Here is a 14243-nt window from a genome sequence, read left to right on the forward strand (position 1 = left end):
ATATTGCATCCCCTCTGGTTGGTCCCTCTATATATTGATTTAGAAAACTTTCCTGAACACATTTTACAAACTCTACACCATCTAGACCCCCAACAGTATGGGATTCCCAATCTATATGTGGAAAATTAAAATCCCCTACCACCACAACTTTATGTTTCCTGCAGTTACCTGCTATCTCTCTGCAGATTTGCTCCTCCAATTCTGAAACATCTAAAGCCTGGCACTCTGAGTAACCATTCCTGCCCCTGAGTCATCCAAGTCTCTGTAATGGTCACAGTATCATAGCTCAATTTATTACTCAACGAAACAGACACATTGGTTGCAGCAGGACATTGCATTTGTGCAAGGGAATGCACCATTAGCACTGCTGCATGAATTCTAGTTCAGGAAACCTCCCAAGGTGGGGAACCCAGTTCAGATGGACTCGGAGCAGGGGGCACATTTCACAGGGAAAGTGATGAAGGAAATGTGCCGACTGTTAAGGATTCAACAATGGTTCCACATACTCTACCACCCTTAAAGTTCAGGAATGGTATAAAAGATGAACAAAACAAACAAGAACACCTTAGCCAAAGCTAGAGTTGAGATGGGAAAGACATGGGTTGATGTATTACCAGGAATCCTGATGAGATTACGAGCAACCCCAAACCGTGCACTGGGTCTCAGCCCCTACGAATCATTGATGGGGCAAATAATGCAACTCCCTTATGAGGTAGTTACAGGTTGCAGTGAGCCTGGGGCTTACCAGTATAGAACGACAGTGTGTGAAAGACCTTTGTAACCAACTTGGTGTTGGAGGACTGAGCAAAACAATAGCAGCATATTGTTAATCAGAGACATCCGGAGGGAAAGGAGATAGTCCTCCCACAGCCGAGTGACCAAGTCATAGTGAGGGCAGTGTTTGCTCCCAGATGGATAGGACCACAGAGGGTACTCTTAACAAGTGACACTTGTGTCTGTGTGCAGACTCAGCAAGGCAGCCAGTGGAAACACTGGACTCAAGTTAAACCATATGACTCCCACAGACGAGTAGGTGGGGATCAAGTGTACCCAGCATCCATGTAATTACAGAGAACCTAAGAGATGAACACCAGCTGGCCATACCAGACCCGACCATAACTGATGGAAAAACATACACAGCAAATGCCAAGACAGATAATTAGTTGAATATCAAAAAAGATATTGGGAAAAGTAGATGGGAGGGTTTTAAGTTAAAGCAGAGACAGCAGGCTCCACAACTCCAATAGCAAGGCAGACCGAGATTGCACACAGCATCTGAAAGCAGTCACCCACAGCCTGAATGGGGAGTGAATACAAATGAGCTGGGCGAGTCAGTTCGGAAGGGGATGCCAGCACCTTGCAAATAGAGACCATCCCAACCCCTCCTGCACATCGATGAGAGGGCCTGTGACCTTCCTGGTGTTCCTGGAAAGGGACCAGAGTACAAAGGGGTGAAAACAATGAATCTGATCAAGCTGCAGTCAGCCAACAGGAAAACAGCCAACAAGTATACGAATGAAGACACATTTTGAAACACATGTTCAAATCTCTGTAACAATCTCGCTGCTTAGTTAGCGATTAGGGATGATAGTGTAGATAAGACCATAAGATATAGGAGCAGAATTAGGCCATTTGGCCGATTCAAGTTGGCTCCGCCATTCAATCATGGCTGATCCTTTTTTCCCCTCCTCAGCCCCACTCCTCAGCCTTCTCCCCATAACCTCTGATGCCATGTTCAAGAACCTATCAAGCTCTGCCATAAAATACACCCAATGACCTGGCCTCCACAACTGCCTGTGGTAATAAATTCCACAAATTCACCACCCGCTAGCTGAAGAAATTTCTCCGCATCTGTTTTGAAAGGGCATCCCTCTACCTGAGGTTGTGCCCTCTTGTCCGAGACTCCCCCACCATGGGAAATATCCTTTCCACATCTACTCTCTCTCCCTTTCAACAATGGAAAGGTTTCAATGAGATCCCCCTTCATTCTTCTAAATTCCAGCAAGTACAGACACACAGCTATCAAATGTTCCATTTCATTCCCAGAATCATACTTGTGAACATCCTCTGAACCTTCTCCAATACCACCATACTTTTTTCTAGATGAGGAGCCCAAAACTATTCACAGTACTCAAGGTGAGGCCTCACCAGTGTCTTATAAAGCCTCAGCATCACATCCCTGCTCTTGTATTCTAGACCCCTTGAAATGAATGCTAACATTGTACTTGCCTCCTTCACCAACTCTACCTGAAAGTTAACCTTCAGGGTGTTCTGCACAAGGACTCAAGTCCCTCTGCATCTCAGATCTTCAGATTTTTTCCCCATTTAGAAAATAATCTGCACATTTATATCTACCACCGAAGTGCATGACCATGCATTTGCCAACAATGTATTTCATTTGCCACTTTCTTGCCCATTCTCCTAATCTAAGTCCTTCAGCACTATACCTGTTTCCTCAACACTACCTGCCCCTCCACTAATCTTCGTATCATTTGCAAACCTGGCAACGAAGCCATCTATTCCATCATCTAAATCATTGATATATAACATAGAAAGCAGTCCCAACACCGCAGCCTGCGGAACACCACTAGTCACTGGCAGCCAACCAGAAAATAATCTTTTTATTCCCACTCGCTGCCTCCTACCAATCAGCCAATGCTCTAACCATGCCAGTAACATTCCTGTAATACCATGGGCTCTTATCTTGGTAAGCAGCCTCATGAGTGGCACCTCGTCAAAGGCCTTCTGAAAGTCCAAATATACAACATCCACTGCATCCCCTTTTATCTCTTCTACCTGTAATCTCCTCAAAGAATTCCAACAGGTTTGTCAGGCAGGATTTTCCTTCAAGGAAACCATGATGACTTGTCCTATCTTACCAAGTACTCCATAACGTCATCTTTAACAGATGACTCCAACACATTTCCAACCACTGAGGTCAGGCCGACTGGTCTATAATTTCCCTTCTGCTGCCTTCCTCCTTTTTTAAAGATGTAGATGTACACAAAATAATTGGGGGGGGGGGGTTCCAAGGCACAGCATTTCTGCTGCCCTATTTGAGTAGATCCTCCTTTAGGCAGTCATTTCCTGGTACAAATTCACTTTTGTCCAGAAGGGCCAAGAGGAGAGGAGGGTCTGTAGAATGATTTTTGGGTTCAGTACATTTACATTTAGCAAATGACTCCAGCCACCAGTCATCTGAATATGTATTGTTGATTTGATTTTAATGCAACTCTGAACAATAGGTTCAGAGACTGGGAAACAGGCAACACTTAACCGATGCCTGCACATGCATGATTCCAATCCACATTCCACTGCATGGATGTGACAGTGATTAACACTTGTTCTGGGTGCAATGGTGGGAAGATTGTAAATATGGATTTGACCATAAGACATAGGAGCAGAATTAGGCTATTTGGCCCATCAAGTCTGCTTTGTCATTCAATCATGGCAGATCCTTCTTTCCAACTCCTCAACCCCATTTCTTGCCTTTCTCCCCATAACCTTTGATGCCATGTCCAATCAAGAACCTATCAAGCAAAAAAACATCACAGTTGCTGGTGAATGCAGCAGGCCAGGCAGCATCTCTAGGAAGAGGTACAGTTGACGTTTCGGGCCCAGACCCTTCGTCAGGACTAACTGAAAGAAGAGCTAGTAAGAGATTTGAAAGTGGGAGGGGGAGGGGGAGATCCAAAATGATAGGAGAAGACAGGAGGGGGAGGGATGGAGCCAAGAGCTGGACAGGTGATTGGCAAAGGGGATATGAGAGGATCATGGGACAGGAGGCCCAGGGAGAAAGAAAAGGGGGAGGGGGGAAAACCCAGATGGGCAAGGGGTATAGTGAGAGGGCCAGAGGGAAAAAAAGGAGAGAGAGAAAAAGATGTGTGTAAATAAATAAATAAATAAATAAGGGATGGGGTACAAGGGGGAGGAGGGGCATTAACGGAAGTTAGAGAAGTCAATGTTCATGCCATCATGTTGGAGGCTACCCAGACGGAATATAAGGTGTTGTTCCTCCAACCTGAGTGTGGCTTCATCTTTACAGTAGAGGAGGCCGTGGATAGACATGTCAGAACGGGAATGGGATGTGGAATTAAAATATGTGGCCACTGGGAGATCCTGCTTTCTCTGGCGGACAGAGCATAGGTGTTCAGCGAAACGATCTCCCAGTCTGCATCGGATCTCGCCAATATACAGGCCACGTCAGGAGCACCAGACACAGTATATCACCCCAGACGACTCACAGGCGAAGTGTCGTCTCACCTGGAAGGACTGTCTGGGGCCCTGAATGGTGGTAAGGGAGGAAGTGTAAGGGCATATGTAGCACTTGTTCCGTTTTCAAGGATAAGTGCCAGGAGGGAGATCGGTGGGGCAGGATGGGGGGGAGGGAAAGACGTGCTTAGTGGTGGGATCCCGTTGGAGGTGGTGGAAGATACGGAGAATAATATAAGAACCTATCAATCTCTGCCTTAAATACACCCAACAAGCTGGCCTCCACAGCTGCCTATGGTAACAAATTCACCACTGTCTGGCTAAAATGGGCACCCCTCTATCCTGAGGCTGTGCCTTCTTGTCCTTGACTCACCCATCATGGGAAACATCCTTTCCACATCAACTCTCTCTAAGCCTTTCAATACTCTAAAGGTTTCAATGAGATCTCCTCCCTTCATCCTCTAAATTCCACTGAGTACAGACCCAGAGTCATCAAATGTTCCTCGCGTGATAACCCTTTCATTTGTTTGAATTATCCTAAATGTTCTTTATCCTTCAGCACATAAAATGTGAATAATGCTCGGCATAGACAGACATTTCGACTGAAAGCATCTCCAGACGATGCCTGCTGTACCTTCTTTTGTTGAATAAAGAGGCTGCTTCATATCTACCAGTACTTTTCACCGGTGATTTCATTCACGTCAGAACACCCATTTGATTCACAGTAAAAATATTTCAACAGGTCAAGAAGAAGCAAAGATAATGAAAGAGCAGGCGGAGATCACAAGAGGCTGCACCTGCAAAGTACAAGGTCAACACTTGGTGCTCTGAAATTTCCATTGTTTCTAGCACAGCTACCCAGCTTCTCATAAGAGTTCAAAGTGAGTTTAGTGAATTAGAATGTAAACACACCTTGTTTCAGCTGTACAGTCATAAACAAAAGGTTCCCTGCAAAGAAATTAAGAAGTAATTAGTCAAAATTATTCCAAAAGTGGGAAAAAAAGAGGAAGAGGTCAGGCGGGGAGGGAAGGGAAGAGGATAGGAAGATAGCTTAAGAGTACAGCAGTATAAGATCTCACCTCCCAACCCACATCACCCACCGAGTCTCTTATTTCCCCAAGTCTCCCAGCCCCTTTCACCCACCCCGAGTTCTCCAGCCACCTCACACTCCCCTCCCCCGAAACACCCCAGCCCCTAATCCGCCGGACCCACCAACTTCCCACAGCCTGAATACCCCGGACTCTCTAACCCCCCTCCCTCCATCCCTCGAGTTCCCCGGCCCCTTTCACCCTCCATGTCTCTCGGCTCCTCTCACCCGCAATGTCCCAGACTTAGCCCCAGGACTCGAGCGCCGCGACTGAAGAAAAGCGCGGCACCACAACAACCGAACAACATGACCCCCGACCCACGTTCCCCGAGAGCATGCGCCGTCGGCTCGACAGGCCGGCGCTGTGCACCACTACTTTGCTTCCCTCTGTCCTTCGTGCACCGAACCTAAGGCGTTTGGTTCCACTCTCGGACAATGGCGGCGTCGTTTTTGCGGCTCGGCGTTTGCGAAACTCGACGGGTAGGGTGGGGTCGGTGTGAAAGTGTGGGAGGGGGCGACGGGAAGGAGTAAGTTTGGAGAGTAGGGATGCAAGGATGTGATTGTTGTCAGTCCCAATTTACCGCCGAGTCCTTGTTTCGTCCTCTGGTTCTCCTCCCCCCCCCCATTGTGGGAATCTGGAATTGTACCAATCTGGAATGAGATTGCGTAGTCCTTTCTAAATTATTCTAAATCATGTTATACATCTTTTATGATTTTATAATAAAAGTAATATATTTATATTGTATTCTCAGATGCTACTTCTCGAGAAATTGGGAACTTTGGCAGCTTTCACCACCAAAGCACCCAGGCCACAGAAGAAGAAAATCAAGGGTAGGGGAAATAAATTTTGCTTCAATCTGAAGTTAAGGTCTCTGCTTCACGCTCATTGGGGTAGGAATCAGCAAGAACCTTAGATTCATTGCAAGTAAAGTGGTAGCAAACGCCAATTTCAGAAATGCAGACACCAAGGATTTAAAACATGCCTCTTCAGGTCTCTAGTCACTAGGCAAGGAGCTGCTCCTCAGTACCCCAAGGTCTCCAAGAACTGGACCAGGTTATTGGAATCACTTACTGCTATTATCAGAGTTTATCCATCATATCCTGCCAAATGAAAAGCATTTACTCAACTAAATATATACTGTACTTTAAGACCTGCAGGTAACGACTATTTGAGAACCCATCCAAGTATTGCTTTAATGTGACAGGGATTTTCATCTCTTTCTGGTTCCGAGTATTCTGACCCCATCACTGATACATAGAACATAGAAATTTACAGCATATTACAGGCCCTTCGGCCCACAATGTTGTACTGGCCATGTCACCTACTGCAGAGACTAACTTTTATTTTTCTAAGCTCCATGTACCTATCCAAGAGGCTCTTAAAAGACCCTATTGTATCAGCTTCCACCACTGCCGCTGGCAGTGCATTCTATGCACCAACCACTCTCTGTGTGAAAAATTTGATATCCCCTCGGTACCTATTTCCAAACACCTTAAAACTATGCCCCCTTGTATTAGCGATTTCAGCCCTGGGAAAAGCCTCTGGCTATCCACACAATCCACACATCATCTTATACACCTCTGTCAGGTCACCTCTCATCCTTCATTGCTCCAAGGAAAAAAGGCCAAGTTCACTCAACTTATTCTCATAAGGTGGCCCTCCAATTCAGGAAATATCCGTGTAAATCTCCTCTGCACTCTCTCTATAGTATCCATATTCTTCCTGTAGTGAGGTGACCAGAACTGAACACAGTACTCCAAGTGGGGTGTGACCAGGGTTTTTTATGTACAATTTTTAAACCTTCCTTCAGCTCTGAACTCCCAACACCCTCATTAATTTCCTCAGCACCCTTCGCAATGCAATTCCATCTTTCCTACAATTTGATTAGAAATGCACGCAGTACTGAAACAATGGTGTATGTTGTAAACAGTTCCAGTGAAACCTCTCTGCTCTGCGTTGATTTTCTATGCTTTGGTAATATAGAAATAATCTACCACCGTGCATATCTGTCCTGTAGGAAGTACAGCACAGCATAATCCTCGTCAATGCTCATGCAAGACTCCCAGAAGGTTAATTTACAGGCTGAGTCAGTGGGTGTGAATTGGGATGATGTTTTTGCAGGGAAATGTACTATGGTCATGTGGTCGATGTTTAGGGATTTCTTGCGGGATGTTAGGGATAAATTTGTCCCGGTGAGAAAGATAAAGAATGGTAGGGTGAAGAAACCCTGGGTGACAAGTGAGGTGGAAAATCTAGTCAGGTGGAAGAAGGCAGCATACATGAGGATTAGGAAGCAGGGATCAGATGGGTCTATTGAGGAATATAGGGAAGCAAGAAAGGAGCTTAAGAAGGGGCTGAGAAGAGCAAGAAGGGGGCATGAGAAGGTCTTGGCGAATAGGGTATAGGAAAACCCCAAGGCATTCTTCAATTATGTGAAGAACAAGAGGATGACAGGAGTGAAGGTACTACCGATTAGAGATAAAGGTGGGAAGATGTGCCTGGAGGCTGTGGAAGTGAGGGAGGTCCTCAATGAATACTTCTCTTCGGTATTCACCAATGAGAGGGAACTTAATGATGGTGAGGACAATATGAGTGAGGCTGATGACCTGGAGCATGTTGATATTAAGGGAGAGGAGGTGTTGGAGCTGTTAAAATACATTAGGACGGATAAGTCTCCGGGGCCTGACAGAATATTCCCCAGGCTGCTCCACGAGGCGAGGGAAGATATTGCTGAGCCTCTGGCTAGGATCTTTATGTCCTCGTTGTCCACGGGAATGGTACCGGAGGATTGGAGGGAGGTGGATGTTGTCCCCTTGTTCAAAAAAGGTAGTAGGGATAGTCCGCGTAATTATAGACCAGTGAGCCTTACGTCTGTGGTGGGAAAGCTGTTGGAAAGGATTCTTAGAGATAGGATCTCTGGGCATTTAGAGAATTATGGTCTGATCAGTGAAAGTCAGCATGGCTTTGTGAAGGGCAGATCGTGTCTAACAAGCCTGATAGAGTTCTTTGAGGAGGTGACCAGGCATATAGATGAGGGTAGTGCAGTGGATGTGATCTATATGGATTTTAGTAAGGCATTTGACAAGGTTCTACACGGTAGGCTTATTCAGAAAGTCAGAAGGCATGGGATCCAGGGAAGTTTGGCCAGGTGGATTCAGAATTGGCTTGCCTGCAGAAGGCAGAGGGTGGTGATGGAGGGAGTACATTCAGATTGGAGGATTGTGACTGGTGGTGTCCCACAAGAATCTGTTCTGGGACCTCTACTTTTCGTGATTTTTATTAACGACCTGGATGAGGGGGTAGAAGGGTGGGTTGGCAAGTTTGCAGTCGACCCAAAGGTTGGTGGTGTTGTAGATAGTGTAGAGGATTGTCAAAGATTGCAGAGAGACATTGATAGGATGCAGAAGTGGGCTGAGAAGTGGCAGATGGAGTTCAACCCAGAGAAGTGTGAGGTGGTACATTTTGGACGGACAAACTCCAAGGCAGAGTACGAAGTAAATGGCAGGATACTTGGTAGTGTGGAGGAGCAGAGGGATCTGGGGGTACATGTCCATAGATCCCTGAAAGTTGCCTCACAGGTGGATAGGGTAGTTAAGAAAGCTTATGGGGTGTTAGCTTTCATAAGTCCAGGGATAGAGTTTAAGAGTCGCGATATAATGATGCAGCTCTATAAAACTCTGGTTAGGCCACACTTGGAGTTCAGTGTCCAGTTCTGGTCGCCTCACTATAGGAAGGATGTGGAAGCATTGGAAAGGGTACAGAGGAGATTTACCAGGATGCTGCCTGGTTTAGAGAGTATGCATTATGATCAGAGATTAAGGGAGCTAGGGCTTTACTCTTTGGAGAGAAGGAGGATGAGAGGAGACATGATAGAGGTGTACAGGATTATAAGAGGAATAGATAGAGTGGATAGCCAGCGCCTCTTCCCCAGGGCACCACTGCTGAATACAAGAGGACATGGCTTTAAGGTAAGGGGTGGGAAGTTCATGGGGGATATTAGAGGAAGGTTTTTTACTCAGAGAGTGGTTGGTGCGTGGAATGCACTGCCTGAGTCAGTGGTGGAGGCAGATACACTAGTGAAGTTTAAGAGACTACTGGACAGGTATATGGAGGAATTTAAGGTGGGGGGGTTATATGGGAGGCAGGGATTGAGGGTCGGCACAACATTGTGGGCCGAAGGGCCTGTACTGTGCTGTACTATTCTATGTCCTATATTTCTGAATGATCTATACTCTGCTATATCCTTTAACAACTTTCTTCGCTATCCACCCTATCCATCTTACTTAAACTTCTAATCAGTCCACCTACCTTTTATCCCAACCATTTATCTACATCACAAACAAAAGAGGTCACAATATTGATCCATGTGGAACTCCAGTAGTCACAAACTTCCAGTCAGAATAACACTGCTCCTCTCCTACCCTCTGTCTTCTGTGGCATGCCAATTGTGTATACAGTCTCCCAGATCTCTGGATCTAAAAAGTTCAAACGTTCATTTCATTGTCAAAGTGTGCATGTAAAATACAACTCTGATATTTGTCTTCTCTAGATAGCTATGAAATACAGAAACTCCATGGGAGTTGTGGAAAGAAAAGACATCAACCTTTCCCCCACATGAAAAATAAATAGAAACAAAACTCTCAAACCCCAACCCACCCACCTCCCTTCCTTGCACAGAAACTAACAGATCGCCCACATGAAAAGCGGCAGCTAGATCATCATCTGCCATAATCAGTCAACAATGAGGGATCCAGTGTGTTGTCTAATCCCTGATCAAAGTTCCAGATTCTGTTGTTATCAGAGTACACATGCTATGTAATACTTTGAAATTCGTCTCATTATAGGCAGCCACAAAAAAAAATGAAAACCAATAGAATCCCTTAAAAAAGACTGTCAAACACTCAATGTGCAAATAAAGAACAAATCGTGCAAACAATAAAAAGAGAACGAATAAAAGTCAAAACTAAATTTCATGAGATTGAGTCCAAAGTGGAAGCCAGTCATCACTGCAGCCAATCCTGGAGCCTGCTAGATGCAGGCCACAGCCTCAGTCCAGTACTGCACTGAGCTGCGAGCTTGCCTCTAACCCTGACAACCCAACCTTTTCAATCTGGCCCTGCACATAATTGGCCAAACATAAAACAGAGATTTACAGCACATTATAGGCCATTTGGTCCACAATGTTGTGTCAACCGTGTAACCTACTCTAGAAACTGCCTAGAATTTCCCTACTGTAAGGGTCGCCAACCCGTCGATCGTGATCGACTGGTCGACCTTTGAGACTTTCCCAGTCGATCCCGAAAAAAATGAAAAATAAATACACAAATACTGTTGTAATGTGAGCATTATAAAAATAAGTAATACTAATTAGGATAATGGTAATATAGCAATATTTTCGCTATTGAAAACTATTTGTAAAGAGAGATTGTTTCCGGGTTGTGGGGTTTTAGTTCGGTTCTTTCTGCCCAGTGCGCATGTGTGTAGCTCCCCCGCCATCCACCACATTTTCAGTGTAGCTTGTGCTGCATCAAAGTGACCAATTAGGTTAGAAAAGAGTAGAGACTGTTGCAAACATCAATATATGGCACTCACTCGTGATATCCTGCAAGGTAGCTAGCTAGCATGGCGGAGGCTCCACGAAAGAAGGCGAAAACGTACAACTTCCATCCAGAATGGGAAGAGGAATTTCTATTTACCTTGGTGAAAGACAAGTGTGTGTATGTATGTTGTGCCACCAAACACAAGCACTGACTAAAAGAGGGAATCTGGAGCGGCACCACAACACCAACCACCAGAAGTTTAAAGACACCTACCCCCCAAAGAGCGCAATTCGTGCCAGGAAAGTTGAGGAGCTGAAATCGGGGTTGAAGGCCCAGCAATCGTTTTTCACAAAACAGGCTGCTATTGAAGCATCATTTCATGTAAGTCACCTTTTGGCTAAACACAAGAAGCCTTTAACAGATGGCGATTTATTCAAGGAAGCAATGGTCATTACCGCAGAGACTGTTTTTAATGACTTTAAAAACAAAAACGACATCACAACCGCAATACATAATATACCGCTTGGCCCTGCAACAGTGACAAGGAGGGTAGAGTCACTGTCAGAGGACGTGGATCGACAAGTGTTAAAGGACTTGTCACTCTGTGAATATTTTTCACTGTAGTTCGATGAATCCCTGGACGTAATGCAAACAGCTCAGCTTGTTGTATTTGTCAGAATGGCTTTCCAGGATTTTACAACAAATGAGGACTTGTTGTTGAGCCCACTAGGGGATCGGCTGTACTGGATTGGGTATTGTGTAATGAACCAGAGGTGATTAGAGAGATTGAGGTGAAGGAACCCTTAGGAGGCAGTGATCATAACATGATTGAGTTCACTGTGAAATTAGAAAAAGAGAAGCCGAAATCTGATGTGTCGGTATTTCAGTGGAGTAAAGGAAGTTACAGTGGCATGAGAGAGGAACTGGCCAAAGTTGACTGGAAAGGGACACTGGCGGGAAAGACAGCAGAGCAGCAGTGGCTGAAGTTTATGCGAGAAATGAGGAATGTGCAAGACAGGTATATTCCAAAAAAGAAGAAATTTTCGCGTGGAAAAAGGATGCAACCATGGTTGACAAGAGAAGTCAAAGTTGAAGCAAAGGAGAGGGCATACAAGGAAGCAAAAATTAGTGGGAAGACAGAGCATTGGGAAGTTTTTAAAACCTTACAAAAGGAAACCAAGAATGTCATTGAAAGAGAAAAGATGAACTATGAAAGGAAGCTAGCAAAGAGGATACTAAAAGCTTTTTCAAGTATATAAAGAGTAAAAGACAGGTGAGAGTAGATATAGGACCGATAGAAAATGATGCTGGAGAAATTGTAATGGGAGATAAGGAGATGGCAAAGGAACTGAACGAGTATTTTGCATCAGTCTTCACTGAGGAAGACATCAGCAGTATACCGGACACTCAAGGGTGGCAGGGAAGAGAAGTGTGCGCAGTCACAATTACGACAGAGAAAGTACTCAGGAAGCTGAATAGGCTAAAGGTAGATAAATCTCCTGGACCAGATGGAATGCACCCTCGTGTTCTGAAGGAAGTAGCTGTGGAGATTGCGGAGGCATTAGCGATGATCTTTCAAAAGTCGATAGATTCTGGCATGGTTCCAGAGGACTGGAAGATTGCAAATGTCACTCTGCTATTTAAGAAGGGGGCAAGGAAGCAAAAAGGAAATTATAGACCTGTTAGCTTGACATCAGTGGTTGGGAAGTTGTTGGAGTCGATTGTCAAGGATGAGGTTACAGAGTACCTGGAGGCATATGACAAGATAGGCAGAACTCAGCATGGATTCCTTAAAGGAAAATGCTGCCTGACAAACCTATTACAATTTTTTGAAGAAATTACCAGTAGGCTAGACAAGAGAGATGCAGTGGATGTTGTATATTTGGATTTTCAGAAGGCCTTTGACAAGGTGCCACACATGAGGCTACTTAACAAGATAAAGCCCATGGAATTACGGGAAAGTTACATACGTGGATAGAGCGTTGGCTGATTGGCAGGAAACAGAGAGTGAGAATAAAGGAATCCTATTCTGGTTGGCTGCCGGTTACCAGTGGTGTTCCACAGGGATCAGTGTTGGGGCCGCTTCTTTTTACATTGTACATCAACGATTTGGATTATGGAATAGATGGCTTTGTGGCTAAGTTTGCTGACGATACGAAGATAGGTGGAGGGGCCGGTAGTGCTGAGGAAACGGAGAGTCTGCAGAGAGACTTGGATAGGTTGGAAGAATGGGCAGAGAAGTGGCAAATAAAGTACAATGTTGGAAAGTGTATGGTTATGCACTTTGGCAGAAAAAATAAACGGGCAGACTATTATTTAAATGGGGAAAGAATTCAAAGTTCTGAGATGCAACAGGACTTGGGAGTCCTCGTACAGGATACCCTTAAAGTTAACCTCCAGGTTGAGTCAGTAGTGAAGAAGGCGAATGCAATGTTGGCATTCATTTCTAGAGGAATAGAGTATAGGAGCAGGGATTTGATGTTGAGGCTCTATAAGGCGCTGGTGAGACCTCACTTGGAGTACTGTGGGCAGTTTTGGTCTCCTTATTTAAGAAAGGATGTGCTGACGTTGGAGAGGGTACAGAGAAGATTCACTAAAATGATTCTGGGAATGAGAAGGTTAACATATGAGGAACGTTTGTCGCTCTTGGACTGTATTCCTTGGAGTTTTGAAGAATGAGGGGAGACCTCATAGAAACATTTCGAATGTTGAAAGGCATGTCAGAGTGGATGTGGCAAAGTTGTTTCCCATGATGGGGAGTCTAGTACGAGAGGGCATGACATAAGGATTGAAGGGCGCCCATTCAGAACAGAAATGCGAAGAAATTTTTTTAGTCAGAGGGTGGTGAATCTATGGAATTTGTTGCCACGGGCAGCAGTGGAGGCCAAGTCATTGGGTGTACTTAAGGCAGAGATTGATAGGTATCTGAGTAGCCAGGGCATCAAAGGTTATGGTGAGAAGGCAGGGGAGTGAGACTAAATAGGAGAATGGATCAGCTCATGATAAAATGGCGGAGCAGACTCGATGGGCCGAATGGCCTACTTCTGCTCCTTTGTCTTATGGACTTCCTGACGCTTTCGCAATTAAAGGAGAGAACGAGAGGTGGGGATATTTACAATGAGTTTAAAAAATATAACCGTGAAAATGACATCCCCATTCATAAACTGGTGGCAATTACTACTGATGGGGCTCCAGCAATGCGCGGAGTGCATGTTCGTTTTATAGCACTGTGCCGTCATGACCCTGATTTTCCCAGCTTCCTGGATTATCAGTGTGTGATTCATCAGCAGGCCTTGGCTGGGAAGGTTGTGGACTTATCTCATGTAATGACACTGGTGGTCAAACTGATAAACTTGATTCGAACAAAAGCGCTTCAGCAACGCTTATTCAAGGCGTTATTGGA

The 14243-nt window shown here is 45.0% G+C and overlaps 2 protein-coding genes across 3 annotated transcripts in view; one reads left to right on the top strand and one right to left on the bottom strand.

Annotated features, from left to right (window-relative positions):
- wdr4 (WD repeat domain 4) overlaps window positions 1–5658 on the bottom strand; it is a 67648-nt gene extending 61990 nt beyond the window's left edge. The window contains exons 1-2 of one of the 2 annotated variants that reach the window (XM_063050185.1): window positions 5528–5658; window positions 5125–5160 (exon numbers count right to left, since the gene is read on the bottom strand). In XM_063050185.1, the coding sequence (XP_062906255.1) occupies window positions 5125–5160; window positions 5528–5607 (116 nt within the window). In that variant the 5' untranslated portion in view covers window positions 5608–5658. The remainder of the gene's footprint in view (window positions 1–5124; window positions 5161–5527) is intronic. The other variant, XM_063050184.1, reaches the window with a different exon arrangement.
- The window catches only part of ndufv3 (NADH:ubiquinone oxidoreductase subunit V3), a 44382-nt gene continuing 35763 nt past the window's right edge, over window positions 5625–14243 (top strand). The window contains exons 1-2 of the mRNA XM_063050186.1: window positions 5625–5779; window positions 6052–6130. Coding sequence (XP_062906256.1) covers window positions 5735–5779; window positions 6052–6130 — 124 coding nt within the window. The 5' untranslated portion in view covers window positions 5625–5734. The remainder of the gene's footprint in view (window positions 5780–6051; window positions 6131–14243) is intronic.

Source organism: Mobula hypostoma, chromosome 6 (assembly GCF_963921235.1).
Source record: "Mobula hypostoma chromosome 6, sMobHyp1.1, whole genome shotgun sequence".
In the NCBI taxonomy this organism is placed as follows: Eukaryota; Metazoa; Chordata; class Chondrichthyes; order Myliobatiformes; family Myliobatidae; genus Mobula; species Mobula hypostoma.